Raw genomic sequence first — 16,741 nt, forward strand, 5'->3', positions numbered from 1 at the left:
GTGTTGGCGAGGATGTGGAGAAAAAGAAACCCTCTAGCACTGTTGGTGGGAATGCAAACTGATGTAGCCACTGTGGTAAATGGTATGGAGGGTCCTCAGAAAGTTAAAAATAGAACTAACCTATGATCTAGCAATTGCACTTTTGAGTATTTACTCAAAGAATGAACACACACACACACACACACACACACACACACGAACAGAATATTATTTAGCCATAAGAATGAAATCTTGCCATTTGTAATGACATAGATGGAGTTACAGAATATAATGCTAAGCAAAATAAGTCAGAGAAAGACAAATACCATATGATTTCACTCATATTTATGTGGAATTTAAGAAACAATTGTCCAAAGGGGAAAAAAAGAGAAAGAGAGAAAGAGACAAAACAAGAAACAGATTCTTAACTACAGAGAACAAACTGATGGTTAACAGAGGGGAGGTAGGTGGGGGAGGGTATATGGGTGGAGGTTGGGTGAAATAGGTGATGGGGATTAAGAAGTGCACTTGTCATGATGAACACCAGGTGACATATGGAATGTTGAATAACTGTATCGTACATCTAAAACTAATATAACGCTTCATGTTCACAAACTGGAATTAAAATAAAAACTTAAAAAAATGAAATGCAATGAGGGATCTCAGATTGGATCTTGGTCTAGAGAAAGGGCATTAGTGAGATGAAATTCAAATAGACAAAATCTGAATGAGGTCTGCAGACAAGCTAATAGACTAGATTAGAACTGAGGCAAGATGTTAAATTAGGGGATGTTGGGCAAAAGATACACAGAAATTTCATTTTACTATTTTTATCAATTTTTTCTAAGCCTGAAATTGTTTCAAAATAAAAAATTTAAAATCCATTAACAATAAGAGCCTCATATTTGTGAGGATGAAGAAACATTTACTGTGAATGACTAATTTTAATGTTTTTCTAAATTTTTTACAATGAAGTGTATTGCTTTTGTAATTAAAAAGAAAACTATTTCTCTTTAGATCCTATTCAGAAGGATCAAACATATTCAATAAATATAAATATCATCCCAAGAAATGGTATGTAAAAATATCTAATAGAGAATAAAAGTATCTGATGTAATCCTTTTCCCTTATAGCAAATTTAGAAATAGACTTCTCTGGAAATTGCTAATTTCTATTACTATATAGTCTTTGGATCATAATGACTAAGTGGTGAAAAAGAAAGTATAAAAAATTAGTATAATCATACAATTTTTACACATGACATAAAACGTACATCTATAAGTATACTTGCAAGCATCAAAATTTAATTCCTCTTATAACCTCTCTAACCCTTGCTAACCCCTGGATTCATTAACAGGTCAATATTTGAAGGGGGAAAAACCAGTTACAGGAAACACAAATGAGTATCCAGGGCCACTCACAAATGAGTATCTAAAGTTTAGAAACTTTAACTTTGTTTATAAAGTGTGACAGGGGTGCTTGCGTGGCTCAGTCAGTTAAGTGTCTGACTCTTGACTTCCACTCAGGTCATGATCTCGTGGTTTGTGGTTCGAGCCCTGTGTCAGGCTCTGTGCTGACAGTGCAGAGCCTGCTTGGGATTCTCTCTGTCTTCCTCTCCCTCTCTGTCCCTTTCCCACTTGCGTGCACTCTCTCTCTCTCTCTCTCTCTGTCTCTAAAAATAAGTAAATAAACTTAAAAAAAATAAAGTATGACAAATCGAGTGGCAAATCAGAGAGGCAAACCATGTGGTGGTTATAAAAGGATGTAAAAAAATGTTGTGTGTTAATTATACCTTCAGTTCCCTACTTCCTGAAAGTTTGTGCTTACTCTAATGAAATATTCCTATTCTTTTAAATAATAAAATTAATTTTTTTCTGATAATAACAATGTTAGAAGCTAAATTTAAAACATTCAAACAGTTTAGAAAAGCATAAAGAAGAAATTGAAAATCACCCACAATCCTGCTACAGAGATGGTTACTGCTAACCTTTTGGTGGACACTATTCTAGATCTTCTCTCCAGGCCTCTTGTCACACACAGATGCAGATATTTTACATACATGTAGAATTTACTAATGGAATTGTAATATTTTACAGCATTCCATAACCGGAAAGACTCTTAAGTAATTTCAAGTCTTTAATTTTGTAAGTAAACTCCATGTTCACAGACTCATTTACTCTATCTTAAAAACACCTTCAGTTTTTTGAAAATTAAAAAAAAATTGTTTTTCATTACAGAAATGTGCAAAAAAGGTATAGTGAGGAAAACCAAATCTCTCATAGTCTCAATGGCTTAGGAGTGCTCCCCCCACCCTGCTCCTCTTCCAATTACTCCCAGTAAGTGGCAGCTCCATGCTTCCAGTTGCTCAGGAGAAAAGCCTTGGAATCATTTTTGGCTTCTCATTTTACGGAAAAAAAAAAACCTTTTCATTTTCTTAACTAAAAAAATATTTTATTTTACAGAGAGTGAGTGAGAGAGAGAGAGAGCGAGCGAGCACGAGTGGCGGAGAGGGGCAGAGAGAGAGAAGAATCTCAAGTAGGCTTCATGCTCAGTGTGCAGCCCAAGGGGGGCTCTAACTCAGGAACCGTGAGATCATGACCTGAGTGGAGATCAAGAGTCTGATACTCAACCAACTAAGCCACCCAGGTGCCCCCCCCAAAACCCTTTTCTAATTCATTAGCATATTCTGTTAGTTCTGGAAAAAAAAATACAGGAACCAACATATTCTCACCAATCTCACACACACCAATCAGGTCCAGCCACCATCATTTCAGGCCTACCCTAAAAGCATTCAAGGTATGAAAAGTTCATTGATAGGGTTTCAGAATCTACACTGCAACTAACCTTCAAGAAATACCACAGGTCAAGTTTTCAGGTACTTTCAAAAAAGAATATTCACAATTACCTGAAAAGGCTATAGAAATACTCTTCCCTTTTTTGAACTATCTATCTCTGTCAGGCTGGCTTTTTCTTCATAGATTTCAAGACTTTTTTTTTTTTTTCATAGAACATCATATTTTAATAGACTGATTGCAAAAAGATATGTGAATCTAGCTGACTTCTATTAACCTAGACATTAAAGATATTTGCAAAAGTGTAATTAATTACACATTTCACTAATTTTCTTTATTGTCTTGAAAAATACTTTTCCTGAAAAATCATGTTATTTTTATGTTAACATACAATGGGGTTGTTATTGTTATTTTTAAATAACATAATATTTGAAAATTTTTCAGTTTTAATTACTATGGTAAGTATTCATAGATATAACTAACATAACCACTAGTAAACCACTGTTCTAGCAGCTTCCCTCTCAGAGGGAAGTCCAAAATTCTTAATGGTTTACACACTCCCTGCCTTGACCTACCCCCATTTTCTCTATAATGTCCACATCTACTGTGTTTTGACTTTATTTTTGGTGCCCCCTTTTACCTTTTTTACAATGGTCTCTGTGACTTTTGTTTGACTATACCAAGTTCCTACATGAGAGAGTTGGCACTAGCTTTTTATAGTTTTTGGAATATACCCCTCAAATCCTCCTATGGCTCACTGTCTGCTTTTAATTCTTTCTTTAATGTCACCTTGTAAGCAAGAAAGTGCAAAATGGAACCTTCCATCTTTGTCTGTATTTTCATTATATTTCATTACTTTTTTAAAAAAATAGCAGTTATCACCTCTTGACTTATATTTTTAATTGTCTTTTCCATCTCAAGTGAAAGCCCGTAATAGCAGGTAGTCTTCTGCTTGTTCATTCAGTACCGAGAAAAGTACCTGGCATTTTTAATTTTTTAATTTCTTTTTTTTTTTTTCCCCAGTGTGGAATGCTTCACGAATTTGAATGTCATCCTTTGCGCAGGGGCCATGCTGATCTTCTCTGTGTTGTTCCAATTTTAGTATGTGTGCTGCTGAAGCAAGCACTAGTCCAACTTTTAATTTTCATCCAACGGATGACTGAAATTGTCATCTTATTGCATTTACACTTGCTTTTTCCTTTGAAAATTCTTGATTTACCTGGTTTTTCCCAACAATGCTATGATAAAATATTTTAAATGCAAGTATATTTTATCCTAAAACAGGAAAAAAAAAAAAAAAACAAATGATGGGAGAAAATATAGGTATTAGACTTTCATACCTGACATACTCTGAGTGCTTGGTCCAAGACTGTTTTGGTATCAGTGTCATAATCTGGGCAGGGCAGCATGGTTCTGCTGAGATGTGCCTGTAGTAGGAGATGTGCTTTGGTGTGAGGGCTATCATATGAATGAGGATTTGATTCAAAGGGAAGACATTTTGCCAGTTCGCTATTCATATGATCTTCATTGTGTCTTACTGGCAAATCTGTGTATTCTTCTGCATCCTGGAAAAAAAAATACATACATATACATGTATATGTACATGTACATATACATATACATATGTATATACATATACATATATATATATATATATATATATAGAGAGAGAGAGAGAGAGAGAGAGAGAAATGTGTTGAACCAGAAGTATAATAATTAATGCACTTCTTAGCTTAACTATTGACATTTAAAACATGGTTTAGAAAAATGATAAGGTAACCAATCATGCCCCTTAGAATTTTGCTTTGTTTAATACCATTATTAACATGTAGGCACAAGTTAGTAATGTACAATATATCTGAAATGCAGGAAAGCTCTTCATATTTATGCAATCAACAAAAAGACCTGCTGGGCATCACACACTATGCTTGACAGTGGGGCCACAGGAGTAAACCAGAAGCTGAGAGTTCCTCAGGGAAAAAAAACAAGTTCTACAAAGTATAATGAATGTTATGATATGGTAAGTACAGAGTGCTGAAGGGACATTGCTTGGGGATCTGATTATTTTAGAGAGTCAGGGAAAGTCTCTTGGAAGCAATGACATTTAAGTTAAGATCTATAGGATGAGTGGAAGAAATAAGTCAGGGCTGGGAAAGGGGGAATGGGATAAGATTGGTTAGGTAAGAAAAGGATGAAGAGCAGAACCATCAACTTATATTTATTATAATAAATTAGATTAGGAAACAATCAACAAAACTAAAAGGCAACTGGCAGAATGGGAAAAGATATTTGCAAATGACATATTGGATAAAGGGCTAGTATCGAAAATCTATAAACAACTCACCAAACTCCACACCTGAAAAACAAATAATCCAGTGAAGAAATGGGCAGAAAACATGAATGGACACTTCTCTAAAGAAGACATCCAGATGGCCAACCCGCACATGAAAAGATGCTCAACGTCGCTCCTCATCAGGGAAATATAAATCAAAACCACACTCAGATACCACCTCACGCCAGTCAGAGTGGCTAAAATGGACACATCAGGAGACTATAGATGCTGGCGAGGATGTGGAGAAACGGGAACCCTCTTGCACTGTTGGTGGGAATGCAAATTGGTGCAGCTGCTCTGGAAAACAGTGTGGAGGTTCCTCAAAAAATTAAAAATAGATCTACCCTATGACCTGGCAATAGCACTGGTAGGAATTTATCCAAGGGATACAGGAGTGCTGATGTATAAGGGGCACTTGTACCCCGATGTTTATAGCAGCACTTTCAACAATAGCCAAATTATGGAAAGAACCTAAATGTCCATCAACTGATGAATGGATAAAGAAATTGTGGTTTATATACACAATGGAATACTACATGGCAAGGAGAAAGAATGAAATCTGGCCTTTTGTAGCAACGTGGATGGAAAAGGAGAGTGTTATGCTAAGTGAAATAAGTCAGGCAGAGAAAGACAGATACCATATGTTTTCACTCATCTGTGGATCCTGAGAAACTTAACAGAAGCCCGGGGTGGGGGGGGAGGGCAAGGGGGAAAAAGAAAAAAAAAGTTACAGAGAGGGAAGGAAGCAAACCATAAGAGGGTTTTAAATACTGAGAACAAACTGAGGGTTGATGGGCGGTGGGGGAGAGGGGAAAGTGGGTGATGGGCATTGAGGAGGGCACCTGTTGGGATGAGCACTGGTGTTGTAAGGAAACCAATTTGACAATAAATTATATAAAAAAAAAATAAAATTCTTAAAAAATAATAAATTAGTCTAAAATAAAATGATTTGAAATTAAGTTTCCAGTTTCACATGTAAGGAGCTTAAAAGCCACCATTTTGTCCTAAGAACAAGTAAAAAGTTGAACAGATTGAAAGATCAACAACTTTCCTTGGATCCATAAGACAGGGGAGGACATGGGACGAATTGTTGCCCCCAAAACTGGAGACACAGGAAAATTCAGGGAGTCATGGCTAACAGAAACATAGACTCACCAGTGGTGAAGTAAGAAAACCTGAGCTGTAATTGATGAATTATTGGAGGATCAGTGTGGACAACTCAGAGCTAAAAACTCTAGGAGGGTCTAGTCTTATAGGGGTCCTCAAAATATTGTGACATTTACCTCCAGGAGCTTGACCAGATACCCATGGTAAAGATGAGAGAAAAATCCACTTGAGTTTCCAGCAGGGGGAGGAGAAAGGAACCAGTTTGAACTATGCCAGATAACTCTGTTTTTCTTCTTTTTTAAAATTTTTATTATTAAGTGTTCATTTATTTTTGAGAGAGAGAAAGAGAAATTGTGTGCATGTGGGAAGGGCAGGGAGGAGATGGAGGACCCGAAGTGGGCTCCATGCTGACAGCAGAGAGCCTGATGTAGGGCTCGAACTCATAGAGCTGAGAGATCATGACCTGAGTGCAAGCTGAAAGCCTAACTGACTGAGCCACTCAGGTGCCCCAAGAACTCTGTTCTCCTTAAAAAGGCTTGTTCTCAGTAGAAACTAGTTAACCAGAGCCTAACCTGCTAGGGTACTATTAGAGCTTAACTGACCTGGGGTAAGGGAAGTACCCAACTTCAGTCCACTCTAGCCATCCTGTCCCACCTAAGAGGGAAGAAAAACTGAGAAACACTTGTGAAGTCACAGTCTAGAGGAATAGGCTCTCTAAAAGACTGAGACATAATCATAGAACTATAGTTCTATGTGAGTTCAACTCACCAGCATATTACTAAAGTCCTATTTATAGCAGATTTTTTTACAGAGTACATTATGTCTGGGTATCAAGAAAAAAATTACAAGGTATATCAAAAAGCAACAAAACAACAACAAAATAAAACAACAAAAAACCAAAAAACCCTCACAAAACCAAAAACCAAAAAACCTAACCAATTTGAACAGAAAGAGCCAGCATCAGAACTAGACTTGGCAGAGATGTGGGAATTACCAGACTGGGAATTTAGAACAACTGTAATTAGTTGCTAATCAACTAATGTATGTTAAGGGCTCTAATGGACAAAGTAGACAGCACATAAGAACAGATGGGCAATGAAAAAGGAGATGAAAATCCTAAGAAAGAACCAAAAAGAAACTCTAAAGACAAAAAATACTGTAACAGACAAGAAGAATGCCTTTGACAGGCTTATTAGTAGATAGGTCATTGCTAAGAAAAGAACTTCTGAGCTAGAGGACATATCAATGGAATCTTCAAAAACTTCAAAAAGCAGACTGGAAAAACCAGAACAGAATATCCAAGGACTATGAACAATTACAGAAGGTATACCATAAGCATAATGGGAATACCAGAACAAGAAGAAAGAAACAGAAGAAATATTTGAAATAATAATGACTGAGAATTTCCCCCAAATTAATTTCAGACACCAAACTACAGATCCAGAAAGTTCAGAGAACACCAAGCAGAATAAATTTCAAAAAAAATCTACACCTCGGCATATCATCTTCAAACTCTGATTACAGATAAAGTCCTCAAAGAAGCCAGAGGAAAAACACAACTTATTGAGGAACAAGGCTAAGAACTATATCTGACATCTCAAAAACCATGCAAGCAAGAAGAGAGTGGAATGAAGTATTTCAAGTGTTGAAAGAAAAAACCCTACCAACTTAGAATGCACCATTTAAAATTATCCTTCAAAAGTAAAAGAGAAATAAAGACTTTCTCAAACAAAAATCGAGTTAATTTGCTGCCAGTAAAAATCCCTTACATGAAACATTATGAGATGTTCTTTAGGGAGAAGGAAAACAATATAGGTCAGAAACTTGCTTCTACATAAAGAAAGGAGAGCATGAAAGAAGGAATAAGTGAAGATAAAGTAAAGCTTTTATTTTTATTATCGTTAACTGACCTGATAATAATTTGTTCAAGATAATAGCAACCATGTATTTAATTAGGTATGTTTATGTACATATCATATATATATATATATATATATATGCTTGTGTGTGTATGCATGTATATATATACATATGTATGCTTATACATAAAGTAAAATAACAACAATGATATAAGAAACAAGAGGGTGGAACTAGTATTATTTTGCTGTTATAAAGTACTGGCACTACCTGTGAAATAGTATGATGTTAACAGAAAGTGAAATGGGAGTAGGACTAAATGCATATTGTAAACTCGGGCAATCACCGAAAAAAAAAAAAAAAGTATAACTGATATGCTAAGAAAGAAAATGAAATCATATAAATTCTCAATTAAAACCACAAAAGGCAGAAAAAGAGTGGAAAACAAAAATGGGAACAAAGAATAAGGGCCACAAACAGGAAACATTAACAAATGTAGCTATGAATCCAACTGTATCAATAATCATTTTGAATGTCAATATCTAGATGACTAAAAGACAGATTGTCAGAGTGGATAAAAAATACAAATCAACTGCATGTTGTCTATAAGAAACTTTAAATATGAAGACACATATATAAGTAAAGTGGATGGAGAAAAATATACCATGCTAACACTAATCAAAAGAAAGCAAGAGTAGCTATATTAATTTCAGACAGAGAGACCAAGGAAAAGTTACCAAACCAAGGAAAGTTATCAGTAAGATAAAGAAGGGAATTACATAATGATAAAGAAGTCAATTCTCCTGGAAGACATAAAAATTTTTAGTGTATGTGTTCCCAACAACAGAACATCTAACTGAGCACAGTAAGTGACTGAATGTAAGATTGTTTTAATATTCAAAAATCAATTAATATAATTCACTTTATTAATAAACAAAAACAACACAATCACCTCAATTGATGCAGAAAAAACATCTGACAAAATGTAACATGCATCCCTAACTATAAGACTCTCAGCAAATTAAAAAAAGAAGGGAACCTTTTCAACCTAGTAAATGGCATCTCTGAGAAACCTACAACTAATATATTTACCAGTATCTGACTGAATGCTTCCCCTCTAAGATCAGGAATAATACAAGGGTGTTTGCTCTAAGTATTTCTATTCAACATTGCACCAGAAGTTCCAGTCAGTGCAATCAGGCAAGAAATAAAAGAAACCCAATGAAAAGAAAGAAGTAAAACTGTCTTCATTTGTAGATGATATGATTAACCAGGTAGAAAATCCAATATGATCCAGAAAATAAACTACTAGAATAAGTGAGTTTTGCAAGGTTGCAGGATATAAGATTAATGTACAAAAATTAATTATATAGTTATGTTTCTGTATATCAGCAACCAAGAATCAGAAATGAAAAAAAAATGATAGCATAATATATATGAAATACCTAGAGGTGAATTTGAAAAAAAAAACAAACCCAAAACCTGAAAACTACAAAACACTGCTAAAAAAATTACAGGACATAACTAAATGGAGAGATATACTTTAATTCTCTTAAAATTGATCTATAGGTTTAATACAATTTCAATCAAAACCACAGCAGGCTTTTTTCCCCTTAAATAGAAATTGACAAACTGGTTTTAAAATTCACATAGAAATGAAAAGGAGCCAGAATAGCTGGAAGAACTCTGAAAAGAAACAAAGTTGAAGAGTTATCAATACCTGACTGCAAGACTTATTATAAAGCTTATCTAATCAAACGTGTTGTATTGGACTAGAACAGAGTCCAGAAATAATTAACCTATACATATTTACACAACAATTTTTGAAATTTGCAACAGTGGAGAAATAGTCTTTTCAAGAAATGGTAGAATAATTGGGTATCTACATGCAACAAACAAACAAAAAACAAAAAACAAAAAACAAAAAAAAACACCCAAAATAAAGCAAAATGAAATAATTCAATTGTAACCTTGCACTCAAAATTTACTGAAAATATATGATAGGCCTAAGTATAAGATCTAAAACTATAAAACTTCCAGAAGAAAAACCCTGCCTAGGGTTAGGAAAAGATTTCTTGGATAGGATAACCTAAAATTTTATCAATAAAAAAACTGATAAATTGAGCTTCATCAAAATAAAAAAAATCTGAGAATTAAAATTTAGGACTCAGACTGAAAATAATTACAAAGCATATATCTAATATAGGACTTGTATCCAGAATATATACATTTTCAAAATTCACAGTGGGAATACAAACATCCCAGTGTAAAATAGGCAAAGATTTTAACAGATACTTTATGTGAAGATATGCGATCTCATTAGTTACTAGGAAAATAAAAATTAGAATGACTAAAATTTAAACGACTGATATACCAAATACTGGCAAGAATGTAGAAAAACTGGAACTTTTCCTATATAACTGGCAGGAATTTAAAATGTTATATTTGTTTAGGAAAACAGTTTTACATTTTCTTAAAATTTAAAACATATAACTACCATGTGATTCAGCTATTTCATTCCTAGTGATTTACCTAAGAGAAAAGAGACGTATGTCCACACAAAGATCATACACAATGGTTGATAATAGCTTTACTTTTAAACCAAAAAATTAGAAAAAAACCTAAATGTCCATCAACAGATGAAGGTAAAAACAAATTGCATTATATCCATACAATGGAATTCTAAGCAGTAATAAAAAGAATGAACTATTGGTACTCAACATAACACGGATGAATCTCAATAATTATGGTGAAAGAAGCCAGACCAAAAACAGAGTGCATACTCTAGAATTTGTAAACTAATCCACAGAGACAGAAAGCAGATGGGTAGTTGTCTATGGATGGGGTCAGAGTGACAGGGGAGAGAGTTAAAGTTCATGGAGGGGTCTGACATAACTTTTGATTTGCATTTGATAGGCATAGAATTCTTGCCTAGGAAATAAAACTGTGTGATGGAACTCCTTAAGATTTTCTTATTTGGAATTCAGTAGTATGAAATAATTAGAGTATTCTACTCTCCATGTATAACATGTCTTCATCTATGTTTGCGTGACTTACAATTTCAGAAACCTGTGCCTTTACTGTATTCTAAGAATATATGAGACTACTAAAAATATAGTTATATACTTGTGATAAAAATTCAGACTATAATAATAGGGAAATTCTTATTTCAAAAACTGGAATAAATTCATTTAAACAAATATTTGTTGACGATCTGCTTATGAGAAAGAATACATTATTCAACCAATCACATAAATAAATGCAAATTAGATAAGGTGAAAAATGCTATGAACAAGAAATATATGGAAGCATAAGAGAGTTTAGCCAAGAAATTAGTTAGGAAAGTCATAAAGACTTCGTGGAGGAAAAGGCAGATAAGCTAAGATACAGAGATCAGCAGATATTAACTAGATGAAGAGAGAAGTGAGGAGTGTTCTAGGAACAGTATATACAAAGGCTCTATAGTGGGAAGGAAAATTGTGAGTGCAAGAGACTAAAAAAATGTGTCTAAAAATAATGTCAGTTGATTTAAAACCATGTTTCATCTTATTTTGTTTTGCATTAGTCAAAAATATCACAGCTACTCTACACTTATTTTCAACACTATCTTCATTCTTTTGGATTGCTTTGTGTAAAGAAGCATATGTTGGCATATTAACAATTAATAATTTTTTGCCCCTATCTGTCATGTTGGTTTTCCTTTCATATGTCATGTCAGCTCTTTCCTGACTATTCTGTCTGAAGTCATTTGCTGAAGAAGGACCAGTTATACATGACAATTATTTTTGATTTCAGGTGAATTTCAGTACTGAAGCATCATCACCTGATGGCTGACCCATTTCAACATAATATCTGGGCTCCATCCAAATCCCTGTCAGTAACTATCCACCTATTACAGACTTTCCAAGTGAATTTAAAAAGAAATGAACAGCAGATAAGAAAGAAGATGGTTCAGAAATCTAAAACATGACCTTTTCCTTCAAGGAAATTAAAATGATATTGGGGGAAAATTTATGTAAATAATTATTTTAAGTGTAGAATAAAATACTGTTGTTCAGAGAAGAGCACTGGAGTGAACTGGGTGTGTTGGAAAGTTTCCCAAAAGAGATAGTGTTTGTTCTAGGCTTATAACAATTTGTAGAAGAGGACGGAGGGAGAGAGATTCCTTGCATTCCATGCAGAGAAAATAATATGAGCAGATCCATAAAAACAGATAAGGAGGGGTCTGAGGTTTAAGCCTCAGGGATGAAGAGAATGATGATGCTATTAATAGCAGAGAAGTTGGGAACGCTTAGTGAGCAGAAGCTTGCTGTCAAGCACTTAAAGAGAGGGCAATAATACAGATAGTTGGGTGGAGGTAGAGGGAGAAGAAATCAGCCTTAAACCTGTTTCATGGTCTAACATTTTATTCATATTTAGATTTCTTTCTACTGTTCATTAAACATAACTTCTGATCTTTTATCAGAAGAAAATCAAATAGCTATTTTCATACTGCAATTGAATTGGCTCTCCAGGTTTTGGGTATGTTGAAAACAGGACTAGGCTTACAAATGATATGAAAAGTCCAATTGAAGAAAAATTATATGGATAGTAAGATTTTGGCTAAAAGTACTAATTCATAGTATTATCTAAGTAATCCACTTCCCCAGTACAATCTTGTATAATATGATTACATACATTACCCACCTTCTTCCCTCCCCACCTACAGAGGGAGGGAAGGAGAGACAGAGGGACTGACTGATTGACAGCAATATAAACTGGGTATTTCCCAGTCTTAGTTTCCAAATACCTCTGAAAGTGTGAACATCTTTCTGTGTTGTGTGATTCTAGCATCCAAAGATGCACATGATACACATCTTCATAAAGCATGACTTCTAATGCAAGCCAACTCTTTCATTTGGTGTTAAAGAAACAATGATCTTCCCCAATACTAAAGGAAAAAATAGTGCCGCTGTCCTCACTGAGAAGCAGTATATCTGAACAGGACTGACTACTCACAATCATGCTTATTGTGCTTTGGAGTAAACTTGATCACCAGTGCTTTTTGTTGTATTTGCCTACTTTAGACTCTAAACTCCATGTACGATGTGATTCCACTGTTCTCTAAACCATGCCAATTCTGCTTGAATTACCCGATTTATTGCTGTAATCCCCTGCTTCACCAGGATTGGGAATTTGCTCACTGCCAGCAGTATCAGTATCACATGAGTCTGCTAACAGCTGAGTACATTTTAGGTTGGAAAAAATGTTGTGTACGAGATAGATCCTTCTAAGTCTAATAAGGGGACTATGAGATCTTTACTGTAGATTACCCAAAGACAGTGACCTTACTAAAAAAAAAATTAATTCAGTGATGCCTTTTCTCAATGCATAAAGCAATCTTCTAAACTAAGGATTAATTTCTCTGCAAAAAACTATAAACTTTAATAAAAACTAAAAATATTTTAATAACCACAATGGACATCTTAGTGTGCTGAGTCATTTGTTTACCCAATTTTTATTCAGCACACAGTATAGTTGGGTATACAATGGTGAACAAAACCAGAGACATGATCCCTACCCTCACAAAGCTTGACAGTCCAGTGGGAGGAGACAGACCTTAATCAACATTGACCACAAATAACATAAAATGAAAGTGGACAAGTAAGGATAAGAAAGGAGAGTTTAAATAACAGTGAGTCAGGTAAGGTGTCTTTGAGTAGTTTAAGACTGGACTGAAAGTAAAAAAAAAAAAAAAAAAAAAATCATGATTTTTTAGATAAAGAAGGTAGGAGTGATTAAGTTAAGGTTCAAATTTGAATTACAAAAAGGGACATTTACTCTTATTAGATGAAAATACAATTTAGAATGCTTACACAGATTTTATATTTAATATACACTTTTGATAAGTAATGTATTTTTCATTATTAAATTTGACACATGCAATATTTTTGAGATCTTCAAAGGAATTGATACTTGATTTATACATATTAATATCAAACCAATAATAGTTTCTGTAGTTAAAAATTATCCATAATAAACTGAGTTCTCATCAAAAGTTATTACTTCCTTTGAGGATCTTCTCCTTTTATGCTTCCAGTGTTTGAATTAAAGGAGAGTCCAAAGAATGTAGTAAGTAATTAATCCCCTTACAAATTCTGTAGGTGATGAGGGTAGTATGGGATGGTGTGAGGTGCTAGGGAGAACACTGGATCTGGGAATTGATACAACAGGTGGATTTTCAGCTCTGCATTTACAAGCTATGCGACCATCTCAGGGTAACTAAGCTTCCCTAAACTCCAAATTCCTTACCTTAAATTGGGATTTGGTGTGAAGACTCAGTGTGATAGCATTTACGAAACACTTAAAAACTGTAAGACTTGCTATAAATGTTAGGAATTATTATTATAATAATGATCCCCCCATCTGATACCACGCAAGATGTAAGGTGAAGTTCAAGATTCAATTATTTGAGTTTTAGTGTTCTACAGTTTTCAGTTGTAAATCTTTGTTTACAATTATGTAAATGTACTTCACTAACTAAAATGACATTTAATTAACTTGCTTTTAAAAATATCATGATTCTTAAATATGACTCAAAGAAACAAGATTATTTTTTTTTACTGATGCTTTACTAGTAGTTGCACATTCCTTTTATACAAGTAATCATATAATTTTTATGTAACTGTATTACAGAAAACATTGGTTCTTTGAAAGACAATGTTCTCATAATACAAGAGACAAATTAAAGATAAAGTATTCAGGAATTGTATCCTCCTGAACCACAGATTTGATATTGCAGGCTTTAATCTCCAATCTCCAATTAGTTTTCTTTTAAATCCATATTCACAAAAGCACATCAGTGTGTGATAAGGAAATATGCTCTTTTCAGTACACCTCAGTGAACTACCTCAAAGTATTGTGGAAAGACGGGGAAAAAGATGTATATTACACACCTGATGCAACTTTTCCAAAGAAGTATTATAGTGACATTACTCTGAAACCCTACAGTATTTTCTAATTAAAATTCGAGTGCTATGAACCCCAAGAATAAAATGGGAAACACTGATTTTAGATTCATGAGAGTAAATAAAAAACGTTCTGGGTATTTAATTTTGTGTGTGTATGTGTGGTTTGATTATGGACTTGAGAAGCAATCTGAAATGAAGACTGGCTGAAGACAACTGCTATTTAATCCCCACTTGCTCTGCTAGATCCTCCCGTGAAAACCATGATCAGTTATTCCTGGAATTCTAGTTCACAATTTTTCTAAGCTCTTTAGAATGTGGCATGTTTGTTTCACTACTTTACTTATTAGCTCTTCTCTCCTTCGGTTATTTTATTTTGGATGTTTCAGAATACTTACAAAGGAGATTTCTTACTTAGTTTAGATTGATTAGAAAAGCAGCAATCTCAGGATCAGCAGAGAGAGCTAGTAAAATAATCAAAGTCCCTGCTTAAAAACAAACAAGCAAACAAAAACCTTTTCTAGCCACTTTTTCCTAGTAGGACACTCTATTTACCTCCAAATTACTTCTCTAATTTTAAACAACTTGTCTAGTTAATTTCCTGTGTGTGATCACTGACTATAAGTGAGGTTCATTTTCTTATCTACATCATGTAGGTAATTAAAGGAAATTGAAAGTGGGCAGTGAAGCTTTTATGCAACTGGGATTGAAGCTGAATGGAGGGCAGCGAGGTCAGTGGAGTCCATTATATTTTTATGTGTGAGGCTGGTTTGTCTGCCCTGTCCTTGTTTATTTAGTGTAGGCTGGACAGGCTACTAACTGCAAATCTATGTCTCTGATTTGCCCAGCTGTCCTTGAATAAAGACATCTTCCCCTGCAAATGTTAAATGACAGTGATTGACAACCTATGATGAACTGTGCTTGCAACCCCCTGCTACTGTGTTTAGATTGCAAAAGAAAAAAACAGAATAAAGAAACATCTTTCATAATCACATCAAATGGACCCTGCTGTTCACTCAATAGTTTTCATTTTGTTTCCCTTTTCACCTCAAATCTCAATCTGTTCTACAAATGCCATAAACTCAGCTACTCCATGTAGAGAAAACAAACAAACAAACAAACAGACAAAAAGCAAAACACACACGCACACAAACAAAAAAACATGTACGTAAAGCTACTACATTTTGCTTGTATATTTACACTGATTTAAGTTTATAGGGGATATACACTCTTACACAATGCTTTGTTTATACCATCTTATCACTAACTTACTTGTTTGTTCTTCTAAGAACAAGCTGGCATATCTATACTGCTGAGAAATGTCTTTCAGTTACTCGTCAGTACTTGGGTTTAGTTAGGGCTCTGGTAGCTTTACTCAATGTATAAGGCTTATGTATCCTTGTGGCCCTTAAATACATTGTACAGCTTACCTTTTAGATTTGTTAAAATAAGAGGCTTATTACAATCTACTTTGGCTTTTTCTTTAGTGAGTATGTGAATACGTGGATGTTGTCTGTGTATGTGTGCATGTGTATGTTTATAGATTTTTTTCTTCTGCTTTACCTAAGCAAATTGCAGAAGAAACAGCCAGGATGGGTTCATGTTTGGTCTCATATAAGCGTTGCCTAACACTAAACTAGTCTTTTTATGTCACTGCACACATCGCTGCCTACATACTGAACTCACTAAATAGCAGATAAGAGGGCCCTTGTACAGTGGGGATGGCA

At 34.4% G+C, this 16,741-nt stretch overlaps 1 protein-coding gene and 1 non-coding gene across 2 annotated transcripts in view; both read right to left on the reverse strand.

Annotated features, from left to right (window-relative positions):
- Positions 1-16,741, reverse strand: part of ASCC3 (activating signal cointegrator 1 complex subunit 3) — a 353,465-nt gene that overhangs the window by 26,726 nt on the left and 309,998 nt on the right. Inside the window, exon 37 of the mRNA XM_042986876.1 lies at positions 4,112-4,336. Coding sequence (XP_042842810.1) covers positions 4,112-4,336 — 225 coding nt within the window. The remainder of the gene's footprint in view (positions 1-4,111; positions 4,337-16,741) is intronic.
- LOC122238880 lies at positions 3,790-3,897 on the reverse strand. Its single transcript, XR_006218032.1, has one exon. It is a non-coding gene; the product is annotated as a U6 spliceosomal RNA (small nuclear RNA).

This window comes from Panthera tigris, chromosome B2 (genome assembly GCF_018350195.1).
Source record: "Panthera tigris isolate Pti1 chromosome B2, P.tigris_Pti1_mat1.1, whole genome shotgun sequence".
In the NCBI taxonomy this organism is placed as follows: Eukaryota; Metazoa; Chordata; class Mammalia; order Carnivora; family Felidae; genus Panthera; species Panthera tigris.